This window comes from Onychostruthus taczanowskii, unplaced genomic scaffold (genome assembly GCF_017590055.1).
Source record: "Onychostruthus taczanowskii isolate IOZ18803 unplaced genomic scaffold, ASM1759005v1 scaffold42, whole genome shotgun sequence".
Lineage (NCBI taxonomy): Eukaryota > Metazoa > Chordata > Aves > Passeriformes > Passeridae > Onychostruthus > Onychostruthus taczanowskii.
This window is the reverse complement of record NW_024501682.1, coordinates 3,818,677-3,838,339: the sequence shown is the minus strand read 5'-3', so window position 1 is coordinate 3,838,339 and position 19,663 is coordinate 3,818,677. Positions and strand designations below refer to the sequence as shown.

Sequence of the window (19,663 nt, the reverse complement as noted above, 5' to 3'; positions counted from 1 at the left end):
GCAGTAACCAAGTATCTGTCAAATTAATTAGACTGACTTCCTAGCATTTGAATGTGTGACAGAAACATCCATCTTCTAAACTCTGTGTGACATTATGCACTGCAAGAAATAAGTTCTGTATTAAATTGTGTGATTCTGTGACAGAGAGAATGCACACTTCTGAATTCAGGTCAAAGAAGGATTTAACTCCATGTTATTCTGCCAGTTGTAGGGGTTTTTTTATTTATTCAAATATATCAAACAATTATGCAAGTATTTCTTAACCTTTGGTTTTGAACTACAAAAAGATGCCTAGCACACTACACAATTTCATATTTTGGGTGTGAAAACTTGTTTATATTTAAATATATGTTTAGACTAGAAGTATTCAAAAGTAAGTAAAATAATGTGTTATAAAATATATAGAATTGAGTAATGCCAGTCTTCATATACAGACCCATCTGAGAGCAATCAAGAACTCCTTTCACCCCACTTTTTAAAACTCTTTGCTAGTGCCAAGATAAACAAATTTGGACTGAGTGAATAAACAGCTCCTTTTCTGGAAAGTAACAGCAGGGATGCTTAATAAATACCAACGTTGTAGTTTGGTATTATATATTTTCAACTGCATCAGATGAAATTGCTCATGTAATGTAAAAATGATAAAAATAATTTTGTAAATGGTGTTAAACTGAAGACAGAGCAGTTCCTCAATCAGAATCAAAATCCATTTCTTTCCAGGATTTAGAGGCATTTCTTTTGTATTGTTCAAGTTCCTAAAAAAGAAACATAAATACATATTAAGCTAATTTTCTCATTAATAAAAGTCTCCAGAAACTTCATGTATTTATTTGGCAAATGTGTGTATGTACAAACACTTCTCACTGCCGAGGTGTTCTGTATTTCTGTATTTAACAAAATTATCCTAAAAGGGCTATGAATTTTGCCACAGGTGCTGTACATTTTGCTGTACTTTAGATCAGTAGAGTACTAGCAAGGTAGATAAATGACCTCATCTGAGCCAGTTGGAGCACTGAAGTCTATAATAGAAGTTTCTAGCACCATTACAAAAAACAGTTTCCTCTGCTGAATTTTATGTAGGGGTGTCTACTGTCAGGAGTAATTTCTAAAGATTTTTCAGCAAAAAATAATAACTTAGGAAGCCTTAGGTTAGCTTTTCATTCACTTCAGAGTAAGGCTTCCAGCAAATTTACAGGAAGATGATGCTTTAATGAGGTACTTTTAGACCTAACTCTGTACTGCTTGCAAGACAAAAACTCACCATATCTTTCTTACATCAGGAAAGAGGTGGACACAAATCAGTACTTACGATAAATGTAGCAAAGACCTTCAAAAGTGGACATGTGATTTATTTTGATTAAAGAGAGGTTTTCCTGTAGGCGTGCAAGTATCAGCATGACAAAAACAAAATTCACTCCTGGTGAATTTAACTATCAGTCCAGAGCAGAGGGAAGAAGAAGACATTAAAGGGCAGAACAAGAAAGCAGTCATCATTTTAAGATTGTATGGAAGTAATAAATGGAATTTTCTCTCAGGAAGTAATTTCAGCAGCTTTGTCAGAGGTGCAGAGTTTCCAGAAAGCACCCCAGCTGTATAAGCAGAGAGAAGATTTTTAGTTAGTGTACAATCTTCCTAATGCTTGTAGGAGTCTACCGGCAGGGTTAAGTAACTCCATGGGGGACTGGCACAGAACATACTGTGTCTAGGCTAAAGCCAGTAACTTGCATTATAAGCTGCCACTCCAGTACTGTTGAACTGTTCTATCTCTAAGCTGGTTTTTATTCACTATTTTCACTCCCTTGTTATTAATATAAAGTAATTTTGATCTTGGAACGTACCGAACTGTTGGAAACGTGCCAACGGCTAGGAATAGAAAAAATACTGTGGTATTTTAAGGAGCACATGGAACATGGATTTTTGCTAAGTGATTTCATTTTAAAACTTTCTCAAAGGTTTCAGGAAGAAACCCATCTGGGGTCATGTCTACAGGTGTTGGTTAACTACCTTGCAGATTTATCCTCTGACTAAACTCTTTCAAGAAAGAGGCAGATAATTCAGCAGAATTAATTTTGCTCTATGTTTAGCTAGCCTAGGAGACAATTCAGTGTAAAGGCAATTCAAAACAATACAAACATGCAAACTGTCAAACCACAGCATATATTAAAGCTGTATAGCTACTCCACTACATACAGAAGTACAGAACAAAATTATAAGTATTTATTTTGGATGTGTATCTAGGTAAGGCTAACATTTAAACAATGAAATGAAAAAAAAAATAATTTATTAAATGGGAGGATATTTAGGAAAAAATATTTTAAAAATGCCAGTGATTCATGAGGGAAAATGTCAGCAAAGTACACCTACCTAGTTTCTGTGCAAAATAGAAAGCAAAATACATCCCTGTAGATCAGAAATGTAATGCAAAATTCTTTCAAACACTACTTAAAGATCACTCCAGACACCCTTTTGGAAAAGGCCCCTTCCTGCTCGTCAAGTTCTACACTGCAAACATGAGCAGAATTCTAGAATAGGCTGATGATACAATCAGCTAAGAGAGCATCTCTCCACAGAAAAGAAGATCCTACAAAAGAATGTATCTCAAAGTACACCAAAATCTTCATGCTAGCATTATGCTATGCTTGTTTTGTGAGTGCAAGTGTAGGGGACAGAGATCAGATATACAAAGAAAAAATAATTGTCATTTAAATGCACTTTCCATGTGATCTGAATGCTTTAAATGTAATTAGTGCTAACAACTTATCACAGATATCTCAACACTGGCATAAAGTGGGCTTAAAATTTTTTTTTAAACCTTAATGCTTCTGTACTTCTGTGTTTCTGTAAATTCTTCATCTGTCAAATGGGGAAGATCACACCTAATCTCATAAAGGGATTGGGAAGAAAGACTTAACTGATGTTTGTGAGGCACTCAGATAAGATAGCATTACCACACACTCTCAGAGAAAAAAAAATTAATACTTTTGTGTTCATTGAAGTGTCTGAATGGCAGGTTGAAAAATAAGGTACATAAAGAATAAGGATGATGAAAAGAAATACTGAACAATTGAACTGAGACATCAGCAAAATAGTATATGATCATGTAATTAAAGACAATACTACAATGTCTACAAACAAGAAGGAAAAATTAAGATTGTAGGAAAAGCCTTAATTGTTGCATTTCCTCTGTTCTGAGTGACTGATATGGCTTCAACTTTCCTTTTCATGCAGTTTCTTACTGGATGTGCCCTCCATCTGGAACATGGTGAAACCAAGTACTGAAACACTAATTAAAAGTCTTAAGGACAAAAACTTTAGTAGAAAATTTAATAACAGTGCTCTAATAATGCTCTTTAATTTAAAAATTAAAAACAAAATCATTTAAAAATGAAATATTTTTTACCCATTTGGACATGCTTTCATGTGAAAACAAGAAAGCTTGTTCTTGGCAGCTAAGTAAATATCCTAAATAACTTTTTCTGTTGCAAGGACTAGCACATGTCCTCCTGTGGAGAATATGAAAGCTGCTACTGCTCTGTTACACACGTTAAGGTAGGGGCCTATTATATTTCTCTGCCCAGTAATATTGCTGTGACCAAGGGTTCATGGCACAGTATGAAATCTTGTGTTTTTTTGTGGAATGTGACTGAAATGGTCTCCTGAAGTTCAGCAATATGATCATGTCAGCAAACTGTGCTGGAAAAATATGGCTCTCAGTTTGTTGGCCAGCACAGTCCACATGTCAGCTGCAGATCTGACATGGAGGTGACATTTGGTTGTGAGTTGATTAGGTTGCTGCAATTTTAGGGGAAATGCAACTGTTCCTCCTTGTGAGATGTAGAATCTTCTTGTGTTTATGACTTTTTAAAGTCTTAACAGTTACATCTCTGTTCATTAAGATCTGCTTCCATGACTTTTAGCTGACAACAAATGGCACCAGGCATCTACTTTTTTGACCTCATGGCACCAGGCATTTAATTTTTTGATTTCATGGCATGAGGCTTCAGCTAGAACTGGCACCAATCCCCGAAGTAATAGCTCTGTGTAACAAGGACCAGTGACTGTGAACTTCAGCACTGCATGATTACTGAAGCACATGAGTAGGAGGCTCTCCAGTTCGTTGAGCTCAAGGTTGAGCTTTATCTGTTGCATCAATGAATGAAGCTGCAGTCAAATGTCCAGATCAAAAGGTCCAAGCACCTATTTTGAGCATTAGCAGTGAAGGCATATCAGGAAACAACCTTAGAGTACTTACATCTGTGGCAGAAAGCATTTCTAAAAGAAAGAGAACAGACATTCCCATGTGCCAGGCTCTCACTGCCACAAACATTTAGAAGGAACTAAAGAACATGCTCCCCATAGGTGCTCACTGATTCAGGTGTATACATGTAGCTCTAATCAGAAATATTATTTTAAAAGATCTCACTCTTATTCAGCTTATGTGTGTACCAGGTGACCTGAAAGCATCAAAAGCCAAACAGCTAACAGGGAGTGGATAGAGGATGACAAGTTTGCCATGTGATTTATCTATGAAGAATTAACCAAAACCTAGACATTTAAGGCCTAATAACAGAGTGATTTTCATTTTTTTTTTAATATTGAAAGCCCTGCAAAAACCACAAAATTACAGTAATTCCTGGAGAAAATCTGTTAGTTAAGAATTACATGACAGATATAAATTTCAAAAGGGTCTGTATTCTCTCTCAGAGCTTAACTACAGGGAATGGAAAGCAGTAAACAATTCCAGCAGCACTATTTGATATAAATCTGTGCTATGTATGTCTGTGGGGTAAGAACTAGGAAAAGAATTCTGAAGAGACATAGTTGAGAAAGAGAGATGTGCTCCATCTTGAAGAAAGGCACAGTGAGGAAAAGACAGCCTCAGAGAGCTTTCCAGAGCAAAAATGTTTAGAAAAAAAGTGGTACATCTCATAGTTAACTCTGAAAATATTAAAGAGGCAAAATAATCTGGTCTTAAAGAAAACAGTTATGTCAGAATGCTGATGAACTGGACTCTAAACGTCTACAGCCAAACAGCATCTCAGATAAATGCTGGCTAACAGTACCTCAGATCAGCCACTGACTTTCTTGATTTTTTAAACTGTTTTCTTATTTTATACTTAAGAATTATAATTTAATCTTGCACTCTGCTAGAGTGCAGGCAAATCCTTCTATCAGAATTACAAAGTTGGAAATTATTTATTCAGACTTTGTATTGCTACAGTTATCTCTAAATCTATTACAGCATTATCGAGCAGTTCTGATGAGGACTGAGTCAGTCAGGTATTGCTGGTTCTTCTATCAGATGCAGTGACAGGGGCTGTGTTTTGCTTTCCTTGCTGGTTTTGTGCTTCTTTTCTTTTGAAGCTTATCTTTGAGATAAATAAGCAAATAGGCTATCATCTGTAGTCCAAAGTAACATTAATTAACCGAAAGTAACCGAGAAAAATGATAACATGAAAACATTCACTGTCATCACATGATACTTTTAATTTTGCATTAGGTCCCATGATTTCATTAGCAATATGCTGTCTATTGACCATCTTAATATACTGGTCCTCCTATGCAACAGGTACCATGAGATTCTATAAAGAAAGTCAGACACATGATGAATTTAAAAAGTTGCTTTGAAAATATGATTTTTGTGCTGCTTTCCATTGAACTGGAAAATTGAAGGACAATTCAAGAAACACTGCAACTAGAGAGTTCTTTTCTTTTAGATATATATTTCTAGCTTGGTGCAATTCAAATTCTTAGTATAAAACATTTTAATAATGTGCAAATAATCTTGTAAAAATTAAACTTTGCAATAAAAACATAGGAAATAACTGCAGATAACAAAAGTAATTATCTCTTTAATGCTCAAATTACTTGTAGTAGTCCAACAAAAAGAAGCTATAATGGTTTGCAGTGCCCTTGAAGTGATTAAGATTCTAAAAGCCTCTCTCTTTTGTTTAAAAACAGAAAATTAATAATTTCCTGTGTGATTTAATCAATACATACCAGTATCTTCTTTTGCAACACATTATTATGTAAAAATAACAAATGTAGTACACTATATACTTATTTGGAGATACATAGCTATGCTGAGTATGTTTGTATTATAAATTCCAAAAGCAGCGTGCTTTACAAATTTTAATGATTTCTAACACCGTTCTTGATGTGACAGAAATTCAGAACTGATACCTATATTAACAGGATATTGCAGGTAATGTGTAGGTTCAAAGGCTGCAGGGGATTTTTGAAAGTGCTTTATTCTTTGGATAAATCTTGGTTTAATTTTAACAGACCAATACCTATGAACATACCCATACTGATGAAAACTGTTATATACAGTACTGCTACTCAGCTGATTTTATATACTGGTATATACTGTTAGCTGTAAGGCAATCATTTACCCTTCACCTAGTTTGCCACAGAATTTTTCTATAAAATTAATTCCCCACTAATCTAGAAAAAGGCAGAAACACTTCACAATTTTTAAGAAAAAAATAGAAGATCCTTTCCCCATTAAAGGTCTTTCCTGGAATTCAGGGGTTAAGCCACATGTCATCACTCTGTGGAACAATTCCATTCACTCTATTTAAGATAAAATGTCCATAGCCTGCAAATTCAAGTTAAAAATGTTATCATCGCAGTACCTTTCCAGTTTAAATAAGTTTTGAAGGAGAAAGACAGAAGTAAAAAGTCCCCACCACAAACTTTGATATTGCTTCCTACACTTTCTGTTAGTCAACACTCAAATGAGAGTACAGAGTGAAGAAATGAGGAAATGACTGTCAAGAAAGCTTCAAAGTTTATTTTAGTGAGTTAATTTTAGAGTACAGTTTGGGGGAAAATTGGAATTATTAATTTCTAAAGAAACTCAGAGCCATAACTTTGAGATCTAACAATGGTCTACTGGCTTAGTATCTTAACAAGGGGAAAATCTCTCACAACCAACTATTAAGCTGAAATCTGAAGCTGAAATTATTTAAGGGCAAAAAGGGGAAGTACGAGCATATACTAATAGTTCAGCAGTGCTGGTGGTTCTGGAATACCTGACTGTGAACAGCATTTGGAGAATTACCACGCACCTGATTTTTCTGAGCTCTCATGACATCAACTTCATACTCAGCATATTGACTATCCTGTGCAGGGTCCTTTGTATCTTGTAAATCACAGAAACTCTAAAAGGAGAAAAGACAAAACCCCAAATGATAGGATTTATCTTCTTTTAACAAGAAAAAGCCACACTATAGAAATTAAAGTATTTGCTTTTAATACAAATATATTAAAAGCTTGCATTTATGGAACAATTTTGTGCTACAGGACACAGAGTAGTTAAAAAAACCCCAAATTATCAGTAAAGTGAAGAAAAAATAAGAGTGCAGCTAGATTCTAAAGGGCAGAAACTATTCTTACGTGGTGGTTGGTTATTATTTTTGAGCATCAAAATGAAAATATCCATTCTGGTCCATGATGTCAGGGCACAGTTGAGGTTGCCCTTGATAAACTATTTAATGCTCATGACTAGAATTCACTTTTGGTTACCAAAAGCATTACTTCAATAGCTGAGAAACAGATTGCTGTCTTTGCCAAATATCTGCATTTTCATTTCCTAGCCTTGAGTGAACTATAAATTAAATTCTAAAGAAGCAAAAACACTAATAGTAAGAAAAACTATCAAATGAGGAGGGGTTTTTTAAATGGTGTCCTGCACATTTCTCCTTAATCATATCAAATGGAAAGTAGCAAGAAGGCAATAATAACAGTGATGGAATAAAATAAAGCAGAATTCTACTTCCTAAGTGAGGCAATGGAAAAAGAGTTTTACAATGCACAAAAATAGCTTTGAAGTTTAAAGCCTGCTGTGGAACCAACCCAAGAGACTCTTAATCTATTTGGCAAATGTTTAAATCTTTAATTAGACTGATACACTGATGAACAGCTATGGATCTTGCCAGATGAGAAGTGTATTCATTTCTCCAGCTGTTTCAGGGGGAGTTCAGGGGATACTTGGAGGGGTGGGTACAGGAGGAAACATTTGTTTATTGTGTTTTTAAAGGCTATGAGGAAACACAACATGAAAGCTAACACTTCTCTATAGTTTCTAAGGAGTTTAGTCTTTATCATGTTGGGGCATTTTATACTGAGAACAGCATCTTTCATAATTTCTAAATGTGGGAAGGTGACTGAAGATGTAGGAGCAGCACTACATACACGCCTTTATCTTTTAAAAATGTATTAAAGAGTATTGCTAAGTGAGACTAAAATTCCGGTCAGTGGACTTGAAAGACAAAAAGGAGCAGGGATAGTGCTGCTATTCTGCGAGAAAAGCAGCTGTATGCATGGCATATGCATCCCTACCTTGGGAGGAAATGTTTTCTCAAATACTTTTTTCCATAGTTCCAAAGGTGTGTTGGCACGCATCTTTCCAAGATCACTGTCAGAGGCAGGTGGTGGTCCTGAGGATCACAGCACACATAAGACAAGTGTGTTGTCATAACAACATAAATCACAGAATAATTTTGCATAATGAACCATCTAATTTAGTATTTTACCTTCTACACTGACAAACTGAAACAAGTCTGAAAAAACCATTGATCTCCTACCATGAAATGGGCTGAGAGGTTTTGTATATTTTATTTTCTTTCAGATCTAAGCTTATTGGTACTTTACTATTTTACATAGTCCAGAGACTTTATTAAACTACCTAACAAACCTGCACAAATAATTCTCAGTAATATACTGAATCATGATTTTAAAATCTATAAGCTATTTCCTTCAGTAATCTGTTAAAACTGATACTGATGTGCTGTAATTTATCTATTTGCTTAAAATGTTTTTCTTCTTTTCAAAAGAATTAAGCAACAAACAATGAACAGGAAATGATCTAACCTATTTGGCTCATGGAATCCAGGCCTGCTGGTATAAAGAGAGGTTTGCTGGGATCCACTGATACAGACTTGCTAAACAGAAAAAAAGAAAATGTATCAAGTGAGCATTCAGCAATCAACAAAAAACAACACTGCTCTAGCCAAGACTAGAGTCGTACTGAGGTTTGCATATAAATACATGTAAATAAAACAGTACTCAATTCCAGTGGTAACCACATTTTCAATTCATTGGTTTGAGGATCAAAACTAAGGAGTTATCACTGTCCTTAGGAGGGATAGGCAGCTGAGTCACAGGAGTCCAAGTCCATGAACAAAAATATTTCTGAGATAATGTTTAAGAAAAAAATTATTAAAATATTTTTAATAATTAATTCTAGGCTCTGAGCAAGACATTTAATAGTTGAACAATAACATTACCTTTTATCGTAGCCAAATGCCAAGTGATTAATAAGAGCACGGGCTTTCAGCAGGAGAGCCTCAGATTTACTGGTAAACTAAATGAATCAAAAAACAAAATATACATTATGAACTTCCATCATAGATATTTTGCCATCTACAAATAGGATAGAGTCTTGCTAATTAATACCTGACACAAATAAATTTACTATATGTTCAAAACTTGACTAGAATAAAAATCTCACATTCCCTTTCAAAAACATGAATATATTTGTTACTGAATATATAGATCAATAAAGATTAAAAAGTAGAATAAATAAAGATTAAAGAATAATTTTTAAAATACTGATTAAAAACTTTTGAAACATGCACATTATAAGGCACAAATCTTTTCCCCAAGACTAATGAGTTTTTAAATTACATTACATATTATCCAGAATACCATAAACATTTAGAAATGCAATGAATAACTATATAACTGTCATAAAAACAGCTTCAAAGTGGCAGAATGGTACAGATTTATCAGAAAGCAATTTTCAGAATATATTCTCAAACAACATGCTTCTTCTTGTCTAAAGGCTTTTGTATCCTAACAGATTCATGTCTTTGAGAAAGAAGTCAGATCCCTGCTGTGATAAATTAGGTTTCTCCCTCTCATTTCAGTGACAATCAGGATTAAGCAGACAAAGAGATTTATATTCTAATTTTTAATTACAATAATGCTCAAATATTAAAAAAATCCCAACCAAGACAGTTAACAAAAGACAGATTTGGATACCAGAGTGAAAAAGCTTTACGTGGATGCAAAAGGACATGCTGGGATTATAAGTATTCAAAGTAAACATAAGCTGTTTTGATAATCACTAAGCTACTATTAAATATTGTTTATTACATCTATGATGGTTGATACAGTTAGATCCATCTTCTGATGCACAGAGAGCCCAAGAGGCAGTGTTACTGGACTGTGAATCGCAGCATGCGTGTTTCTGCCTTTACGCAGAGAATGATCTGACAAACTAAAATAAATACTTCATTGTCCTCATGTTGGCATCTTTCTATGCACTTCTGTAAGGAAGCTCCTTTCCTTCTTCAACACCCTAAGTGTAGTAATCTCATATACTTAAACTACTGTGAAAATGAGCCAATGATTTTAAATCTACGGAAGCTCGGTCACTCAATGTAAGTTCATGCTTCTACCAAAAGGGTCAGTTCTCTAATTCAATCTAAGGCATTCACTTTTGCCCATTCTCCTTTCTTGCACAAAAAAAAAAAAAAACTGCCCAAGATGCAGTAAACTCAATGCAGGAACTAAGCTGGCTCTCAGGTAACTGTTTTTCTTTAGTGTTTGTCGATACTGGGAATTGTGTCGTTTGCTCACAAGGCATGTCCATCCATCCCCTGCCAGTACAGTGCTGACTTGTTCAACAGATAGCCTCATGAAGAAAGCTACCGTAAAACAAATGAAATCCCATTTTCTCTAGGAGTTTTATAGTACTATTTTTAAAAATACTGTTTTGTAACAGAAATATTGTTCATCTTCTCTATTCATAAATAGAAAATAAATATACACACCACTAATGATGCTCCATAATAATGTGAAACAAATCGAAGTGTCTTGCTTATTATTTTCCTCATTTCAGAGTCAAACTCCTGAAAAAGTTGATAGTGGAACACAGATGTAAGAAAAAAACCCCAAAATATTACAGTTAGAACTTTTTTTTTATATAAACTGCAGTGCACTTAAGCTACAATATATAAGGCTTTCAGCTGTCAGCATAATTATATCTTAAGACAGAATCAGTAACAACCTACTCCAAAAAGAAATGTCACAATTTCTCTTTGTTTCTTTTTTACAGATGAAGCCTAATTCAGGCAATATGTTAGTCCAGGAAAAGTTTTTAAATTGAGAACGCACATTTAATTTTCAATTTACTTTTTTGATATTGTTTTAAATTTTTACCAACAGAAATGCTGCCTACAAGAAGAATAAGATTTTTTTTTCTTTTTGTGAAAATATTTAAGTAAATCTTTGGGTATATGCTGTCTAAATTCTAATACCTGCAAGATTTGAAAGGTGCATCAAAATACCTTTTCATCCATGTCTGTTTCATCTAAGATCATACAGATGGTGTTCCCTGGATAAAATGGGTGAAAATTTGGTCCCCGTGATGCCTGCAGGAGTCAATCCATAGACCCCCAACGGAATCAGGCTGGTATTTTGTCCTTATTACATGACAGTAGTTTAAAAGGGTCATGGCTCAGCATAAAGCTTTGGTATGAGAGAAGGCAAGTCCCTTATTAATAAAGAATTCAGTAACTCAAAGAGTCAGCCAGGTATCAAGTGCACTGTGTAGCCATCCAGAGAAGCACAGGCTGCCAGCACAACTGCTAAAAATCAAACATACTGGCCTAGTTTCTCATTATAAAGTGTAGTTAGTATGTGTTTGTTAGCGATTTTTATGTCCTGGGAGACAATCTGGCAGTACTATGACACTTCCTTCCTCCCCTCAATAAAAGATGCAATTCCTAACTTGTCTCTAGAAACTCAGGAAGTACTTTAAAAGTAAAGTTCCAGACTGAAACTGCCACAACTATCAAAAAAATCTCATCAGCTGACTTGAGATACACCCCTCTTTCACTGCCATAAACTTACAGCTGCTGTCACAAGGGACACGTGGAGCTGGATTTCTCTCATTATAAAAGGAAATCATCCACGTGGTGTTTTCTTGTTGAGACACAAGTTGCTGCAGACCAAAAAGGGAAGCATTTTCTACATACATCTCAAAAATCGTCAGTTTGGGGGTGTTTTGTGAAGGAATGACAGTAGGCCTTCCTTAATGCTGTTGGATAGGAAGATTTTTTTTTTTTGGTGGTAGAAGACTGGCTTTCCACACTTCAGTTCAAAAGATTACTGTTATATTAGTAAAATCTTAGTATATAGAATATTTACTGGGAATAATTTAATTATCAAAAAGGTACTTAAGCATTACTTACATGAAAAATATCGTATTTGCTTCCAATTATCACCAAGGGTATTGGAAAAGGGTCAACTAATGCACTGTCCTGTTAAAAAGATATAGGACAGTTAAGCTCTGTAAAAAAACTGTAGAGATCGCAACTGTTAAAGCAACTGAAAGAGATTAAAATAAATTCATAGAAGAGAAGGTTTTCCAAACCTTAAGGTAGAGTAATCAACTTTATTGCAATATCCATATTATATTCTACCATTTTCCCATTTTCTTCCTAAATGGTCAGGAAGCAATCCCTCTGAGCACTTACTGGAATAAAAGGGCTTTTACACTATATATTACATTATTAGATAGGAAAGGAAGAGAGGAAAAACCTCATGTATTCATAGAACACCTGCCTGGCTGGATTAGTAGAACTGGCTTTTTGACACATTCACATTCTTTGGATAATATCTAAAAGAACGCAGAGAAAACCTCAAGAAAAGTAAATTGAATTACTTGCTTGCGTCACACATTTGTCCTACCCATATCATGTTTTCCAAACACTTAAACAATATTTAATGTGAATTTCAAATGTTTGATGTCAGCACAGAAATGAAACATCATCCAACAATCTTGAAAATGTGAATTAGTATCAATGTAAGAAAACAGGTCTGAGAGTGCAGACTTCTGTGCTAAATAGCTAAAGTGGGATAAAAATTTTAATAAGTGAATTACAAGAATTCTCAAGTGATCTGGAAGGGTTTGCTGTAGTCCATATGAAATGAGATAATCCCCTCATGTGTCCAAGCAATTATTTATTTATTCAAGCTGCTTTGGCTGCAGCAGTGCAAGAAAGATGTGTTGTAGCAGAGGCTGGTCCAACTGCTCCTTCCTAACCCCAGGTACTTCACAGACAGGTTAAATGACAGAATGTTGACAGAAGCTGCACACACTGAAAATCCTCTGCTTGGAGAGGAGAAATAATGGCTTCACTCATACACTGTCAAAGAAAAAGCTTTAAGCAAAACTAGCACAACTTAAAGAGTATATAGAATATAAAACTGAAAAAAACCGTTTTCATTTCATAACTAAGAGGAAAAATTTGGGATAAATTAAAACTAGCATATTGAACCCTAAACATGTTTTGATTGTGGAATTTATTTTTGACTATGGAGTACTTTAGATGCACTCAGTCTTTTTAAACAGGGTCTGCAATTGTTATGTTTTATCATCAGAGCAAATAATTCTTTAGCTAGGCCAATGAAATATATCTTAATCCTTAAAAATGTAAGTATTTAATTGATTCCTGTTTATGATAAAAATATGTTTAACCATTAAAAGGCACTTAAAGATCTCCATAAACTATCATTTAATTTGACTATAAAAGACAGTATTTTTTTCTAATAAACTGACATCATTTTTCTTTGAACAATGATGAAAGTAAGAAGAGAACCAAGCAGTAATATAATATTTTATTTGCATTATTGGTGTCTGTGATAATGGAAGATAAACAGAAATTTTAGTTCAGAAGGTAAAATTGTGTTTTCTACAGTGCAAGAATAACAAGTTTTCTTAACAAATAATAGCATTATTATTTTTCTTTATTGCAATAAGCTTGTAATTTTCTGATATGTAAAACCCTGTATGAAACTAGACACTGTGGTCATAATTTATTGCCATTTGTTTGTGCATGTAGGTGTTATCTTTTTGCGAATTACCTTCTCTAAAAGTAAAAACCAAAATAATCCCAATATCAAACTCCATATGCTAAATCTACAGAGTTCTGCATATGTTGCTTTCTCATATATTTTGAGTTACTCTTAAATTTCTGAGCTCTACAAGCACTTGCTGCATTGAAGCATTTTGTAGAAGTTACAGTAACTAGATTTACATGCCAGGTCTTTGAATTGTTGAATACTTATTTATGCATTATATACACACAACATTTGCAGAGGTTTAACGCACAATGACTTTTCATTTCTATTGCGCATAATCTAGTTTAGCTTTTCCAGAGATTTAGTTAGCAATTATGTTTAAAGGACTGATGTTAACATTTCTGAAACTTTATAATTTAATTAGTTGTCAGATTATCAAAAGGCATTGAGTTTGTGATAGACATTTTAAATAAATGCAAAGTATATAGTCATGTTGATGGCTGTTATAACTATATTCTTTGCTTAAATTTGTACCTTCAGCTAGTCTCTTGCTAGATGACTTTTGTACATTCTAGTTTTCATCTTCATTTTAAAAAGATGAGGGGGAAAAAAGCAAACTGCTACTCTAAAACTATTTCTTTTGATTGGTGTAACATGCCATAACAATCACATTAGATATCTAACAAAAAGATATAAGAAACCTTCTTTCCTTGTTTCTGCTCTTATTGAATTTTTATTAAATTGCTATAATTTTCCAGTGAACAGGTTCATCTACATCAAATGGATTTTCAGTCATGCATAAAAATCTAAAAGAGTTGTTTATGATTTTCTAAAGCATTATCTTTAACTGTATAAAGGCCTGTGACATCTGGAGAAAATATTAGAAGTAACTTACAGGGTGATCCCTCTGCAGATTGTTCCACATTCTCTGTTTAATTTCAGCAGCTACTTCAGCGTTTGTCTTTTCTAGTTTGGTTAAAATTTTGTTCACGTGGCTTCTGGTGACCTGCAGAAGGCTCTCCATAGTAGTCCAGAGCTCATTAGGTTTGGAGAGATCCAGTACCAGAACCACAGCAAATGACCTATTAAATAGGCATTATTTGGTCAATATTTAGCGCATGAGGCAGTCAACGTTTTCGTACAAAGCCACACCTATAGTGCAAATGTGAACATCTAACTGCTAAGACAGAATCAAATGGGACAGCAAAGTAAGATGGCTTTTAGGGATATTCTGCACTCTGAAGAAACCTTTCCCTTGTCTCTCGTTCAGAACTATTATTTTGGCAACTTCCAATCAAGCATTGTTTTTGGGGACTGTCTTCAAACAGTAACATATGCAAAAATCCTCAGCCCTGTAGCTCCTTCCTGAATGACTCAGGATTTCTGCTGTTATGTATCCCTGCCATCTCGTAAGTCTACAACCCCAGACCAAGCAATGTTAGCCAATGGCTAGAATCTTTCGTAACTATTACCTGTGTTCCCTGTATACCTGGGAAAGTCTCCTACTTTCACTATTTTTTTCTAATATGAAATGAATAAAATCTACTTAAGGACAATATTCTGTGTCATGGACCGTGACAGTTTGCTGGAACCTTGAATGGATGCCTGAGAAAAGTCTTCTGAAAGATAAAAGAGTGACATGGCATCCTTAGCTACTACCAGACTTGTAAAGATGGATTGTTAATGAGAAATGTTTTACATCTGAAGTCCTCTCTTTATAAACCCTGCCTCCCAAAACACCAGCTGCATTTAAGTGCAACTGTAAAGATCATTCCAAGTGCAGTAATCTGAATGGATGCCATCATTCTGTCTCATTCTAGCCTATCTTGAAAAAGGGGATTCCAGACCAGAGTGGCATTACAAAAGCTATGAATCAAACTGAATGTTCAATTTCATGATAAAATGCTGTGGGGAAGAAAAATCTGGTGAAAAGTCTCTTGATGAAATTAGATATAGTTTATGGAACTTTTAAATAGGCAAATTGCTTGAGTACAATGATGAGAAAACCAGCAAAATGCACTTATATTTGTTAGAATAGTAGAATTTTTACTGGCATGTTAAAATATTGTCCTGTGAATTGTTCTTACAGAACATTGCTATCCCAGCAAACAATCTTAAGATTCTTCACATCAGAAAATCCCTTATCAGTAAAAAAGGAAGAAAAGACGGATGGAGGTAGAGCTCAATTAATTTAATTTAGTTAGAGACTGAAAAATTATACCTAATTTTTTCTCTCCCAAGCTCTTCTAGAGACAAAGAGCTTCACATGCCATAAGTGTTTTATTTTTATTGTCTCTTAGTCTCTCAGGAAATAATGGCATTATCTCAGTAGTCAAAATAGGAGCAAATATACCTGAATAAAAATTATATCCTTCCTTTTTCTTCCCCACAGAAATTAAAGGTCAATACCAATGAAATAAAGCAATAGACCATAATACAAAACTTGTCTTTTGATCCTTTTCTCCCCTTTTAGCTCCCATCTTCACTAACAAAAAAAACCCCCAAAAACACAAAAAGCACCCCCTATCACATTGTCATTTCTTCATGCAATTTTTCATGCATTTCTTCTTCTTCTTATATTATCCATTACAGGATTTTCTCACTGCAGTCTCTTAATTTGATCAAAATTTCTGTTTCCTTTTGTTTTCAAACCATTTCAGTAGCTCTGGTTCTTCCTGGAAACGTCATCTCTCTGTTAGGAAATTACCTTTTCATTAAAAGGTCATTTCCCAAAAATCCAGAGACTTTTTTGTCACAATTTTTGGCCATGTTTTTCACCCTAAAATATCAGTTACTGAAAGAGCATCTATGTGTGCACACGAAAGTAGAAAGCAAGATTTTATTTTTCATATGTCCCCAAGTCTGTTTTCTAGCTCTTCAGTGAGCATAAAGATATTATGTCTTTTCTTTTTCTGTATTTCTTGTTCTTGCTACTTAAGGCCAACCTACTTCCTCCATGTTTTGTTGAGATTACTTAGAATTTGTTTATTTAGGAGGGAAGCATGAAAAGGAAGACCCAAGCAAAGCATTGTGGTATTAGAGTGATTCTTAGCAAAACCTCATAAATGTTCTATCTTACACTTTGAAAGAGGTTTTCACAAAAAAAAAAAAAAAAAAAAAAGTCTAGAGATTAGTAATGATTGAAGGAAAGCTCAAATTAACTCTGGAATTCTAATATTTACACTTACCTTATGTTGTGGCTAGTGATTGGTATTCGAATGAGTTCCACTAATGAGGTTCCACCACCTAATTCCCAAAAATGAGCTACATCTTTAGGCTGCAAAAGAGTTTCTTTATGTTATTTTTAGGTCTGTGTATATATATAAAGATATGGTAAATTATACTTTATACTCACTGAATTGTGTCTCCTTGCTCTTCTTCCAAAAGTATATTCCAAAGCTAATGTTGGCTTTGGAGACTCTTCCCTAAAGCAAAAGTAACTGAATTTTGTCAAGATCTTCTAAAGAAAGGAAGTTAATTCTATGTTACTAAATTGTATTTATCAGTCAGTTCAGAGACAGCAGTAAAGAGAAGACACTTTTAGACAGGAGGTGTCAGGTACTGTAGGCAGGAGAAGCAGCAGCACCAGCCCAAAGAAATGAGTCATTTCAGCTAACACTGGAGAAGGACTGAAAGGGTCACCTGAGAGGTTATAATGATGGGAAGTCAGTTCATTCCTAAGTGATCAACCAGTCACAGAACACATCTGCATACGTGTATTATGAATTATCACACAATATCACTGTTTTTTAATCTACAGCTGAAAACTGCTTTAAAATATTTAACACATACCTCTCAAGGCATCTCAGTATGATAGTGGTCTTTCCCTAGAAATTAAAAACAAAGAGGAAATCTATTGTACTGTCTTTAAAGCATAAAGTTGTATCACTAAGTCAAATTCATTTAACATTCCAATAATAAAGTACCAGAAAACTGCAAATGCATGTAACTGTTTGCAGTCTTATAGTGGAAACTCAAGTCCAATTTTCAATCAGAATCAAGTTACTCTACTATTATTATAATTATAAATTAATAGACATGACAAATATAGTAATAGGAACACTGACTTAAAACAGACATTAGTGATCAATTAGATCTCTGTAGAATGAGACCATGAGATATTATGTCTTTAAAATTAGGTGAACTTTAACATCTGAAAATATGAGATGTTTTCCCTGACACAAATTATGTTTGAAAAGTGTAGAACTGTACAGTATTTAGATTACCCCGTTTTTGTTTCCCATAAATAATATTGATTTTTCCCAAACTTCCCCTGGCTTGACATCATCATCATCGGGATTTTCTCTCTTCTCCACTTCAGCTATAGCAAGATCCCATAAAGTATCACTAGTTGGAAGAAAACAAAGTAGGAAGGGAATAATTAGAGAAAACACACACCTTAGGTCCTAATTCCTGAAAACATCTAAATTAAGGTTATTGTGGTGTAGATTATTATTATTATTATTTCACATCACCTGCTCTCTGCCTGTCGAAATACTTCTAACCAAACCAGCTGAAGTGACATTCCTCAATAACCCCAGCAGCCACTTGTGGCACATACTTAGGCACATACCAGCTGTAGAGCGGGGGGCTTTGCTTGGAGTACATTCAATCACAGAATCACAAAATCGATTCGGTTGGAAAAGACCCCTGAGACCATCTAGTCCAACCTGTGACCGAACACCCCCAAGTCCAGTGGCGACCGAGCGCTACGTCCAGGCTTTCCTTGAAACACCCCCAGGGACGGTCACTCCCCTCTCCCCCGGGCAGCCCCTGGGCACGGAGACACCTTTAAAGGCTGTGTGGCGTGCCAGGCTTTCCGCAGGAGCCCGCGGCTGGCAGGCAGCCTCTGGAGCCGGCCACGGCTCGGAGGGCTCGGGAGAGCTCCGGACCTGCGCTCGGTGCTGCTCGGGCAGCGAGGGCTCCCCGTGCCCAGGTTCACCCGCGGTCACCTGCAGACCCCGTTTTTGTGGGGTCCCTTACAGAAGCAACCGGACAAGGGCCAAGCGTGCCCCACCTGCCCTCGGCCCCGCTCGCTTTAGGGTTAGAGGCCGGAACGGCCCGTTTAAGCACTCTTTCCCTCCTCCCCTCTTCCAGGCTGTCTTCTCCAGCCGCCGGCCCCTTCCCCCAGGGCAGCGGGAGCGATCCCCCGTCCCCAGCCCGGGCACGGCTCCCGGTACCTGGCCTTGGGCATCGCGGCGCGTGGCGCGGGCCCGGCTGCCCGTGGCCATGGGAACGGCGCGGGGCACGCCGGGAGCTGTAGTTCCTCGGGGGGAGGACGGGCGGCCCCGGCCCCGCGCTCGGCCCAGCCCGCCCCGCGGCCGCCCTCAGAGGGAGGGGCCGCGCGCAGGCTCCACCCAGGCCTCGCCCCGTCTCGTTCCCGGGGGGCCGCGGCTGCCTCTGTGCTCAGGGCTCCCGCGGCTCGGTACCGGTGCGAGTGTGAGGGCGCTCGGGTGATCTGTGCTGTAGCCGCCCTTGTGAGGGAACAAAATACTCCAGCTGTGCAGGAAGCCAGGGATAAGTAAACAACACCTCCGGGAGTCTTATGTGACCTCGGCCTTAAGCGCTGGCTCTTGATAAACTCAAGGTCCATAGGGAGCTTTGTTACCAGCGCAGGGAGGGAAACGAGGCCTGAGTAGTTCCCGCTCCCTATGAACTGCTGTGTAACACGCAGTAAGTGTAGTTATTTTACAAAAATTATTGTGCAATTATTTTATTGTCCAGCGGAGGGCAACGAGGGTGAGTGAGGGACTGGGGCATCTCTCTTAGGAGGAAAGGCTGGGGG

General features: G+C 36.3%; 1 protein-coding gene across 3 annotated transcripts; it reads right to left on the bottom strand.

Moving 5' to 3' along the window:
* Positions 1 to 208: 208 nt before the first annotated feature.
* DYNC2LI1 (dynein cytoplasmic 2 light intermediate chain 1) lies at positions 209 to 19,171 on the bottom strand. Of its 3 annotated transcripts, none has more exons than XM_041413560.1 (13): positions 19,059 to 19,171; positions 18,105 to 18,225; positions 17,671 to 17,705; positions 17,234 to 17,303; positions 17,067 to 17,155; positions 14,774 to 14,960; positions 12,267 to 12,335; positions 10,845 to 10,922; positions 9,294 to 9,370; positions 8,878 to 8,948; positions 8,347 to 8,444; positions 7,074 to 7,166; positions 209 to 755 (listed from the first exon to the last, which is right to left on the bottom strand). In XM_041413560.1, exons 1-13 carry the CDS (start codon positions 19,070 to 19,072, stop codon positions 690 to 692), a joined length of 1,068 nt encoding a protein of 355 aa, XP_041269494.1. In that variant the 5' UTR covers positions 19,073 to 19,171; the 3' UTR covers positions 209 to 689. The 3 variants fall into 3 exon arrangements, with proteins under 3 accessions (XP_041269494.1, XP_041269496.1, XP_041269495.1); XM_041413561.1 differs by lacking the exon at positions 209 to 755 and adding an exon at positions 6,523 to 6,601; XM_041413562.1 differs by lacking the exon at positions 18,105 to 18,225.
* Positions 19,172 to 19,663: the final 492 nt, after the last annotated feature.